Source organism: Myotis davidii, unplaced genomic scaffold (genome assembly GCF_000327345.1).
Source record: "Myotis davidii unplaced genomic scaffold, ASM32734v1 scaffold3211, whole genome shotgun sequence".
Classification (NCBI taxonomy): Eukaryota; Metazoa; Chordata; class Mammalia; order Chiroptera; family Vespertilionidae; genus Myotis; species Myotis davidii.
Genome location: NW_006282526.1, coordinates 108,120 through 108,787, shown reverse-complemented (window position 1 = coordinate 108,787; position 668 = coordinate 108,120). Strand labels below are relative to the sequence as shown.

Sequence of the window (668 nt, the reverse complement as noted above, 5' to 3'; positions counted from 1 at the left end):
CGTCATCGAGCACCGTGCCTGCAGAGGGGTGAGCGGTCAGCGGGGGCGGGGGCACCGTGAAGGAGGCAGCCCCGGGGACGGGCGGAGAGTCCGGGCTGGGGGCCCGTCCCCGAGGGCCAGGAGGACCTGCCTGGGGGGCAGAAGCAGCCATCCACACAGTGGTCCTCGCAGAGCTGGGTGCGCTCGGGGTTGGAGCAGGTGTCCGCGCAGGGCGAGCCGCACTCCTGGTGCTGCATGTTGAGGGGGCACGTCCGGGCTGTGGGGAGGGCACAGTGCTTGGCACCCAGGCGGCTCGATGGGCAGACAGGCCGCCTCCAATCCCACTTTCCCTGTGTCCCCAAGGGTCCCCCAAACCACACCTGGGCTTGGAAGCCCCTGGTCTCCGGAGCCTTGGGCCTGCTTGTCTGACCCCCCGCAGCTGCCTCCTGTGCCGAGGCCGGTCCTCGCACTGGGTCCCCCGGCCCCGGGCCTGCCATGTTCCCCTCTGCTCGCCTGCCCTCCTGTCTGTGAGCCCCGAGTGGCTCCACCTGCCGAGGCCACTACCCCAGGAGGCCCCCGGGGTCTCCCTGGTCACCCCCTCCCCAGGGACTCCGCGAGGGTGACAGGCACTCACGGCAGAGGTCAGGGCCCCTCCAGCTCTGCGGCCGCCCCCCCGCGTGGGCGCACTG

General features: G+C 72.5%; 1 protein-coding gene across 1 annotated transcript in view; it reads right to left on the bottom strand.

Annotated features, from left to right (window-relative positions):
* The window catches only part of LOC102766465 (mucin-5B), a 37,624-nt gene that overhangs the window by 32,021 nt on the left and 4,935 nt on the right, over nucleotides 1-668 (bottom strand). The window contains exons 6-8 of the mRNA XM_015560172.1: nucleotides 614-665; nucleotides 131-256; nucleotides 2-18 (exon numbers count right to left, since the gene is read on the bottom strand). Coding sequence (XP_015415658.1) covers nucleotides 2-18; nucleotides 131-256; nucleotides 614-665 — 195 coding nt within the window. The remainder of the gene's footprint in view (nucleotide 1; nucleotides 19-130; nucleotides 257-613; nucleotides 666-668) is intronic.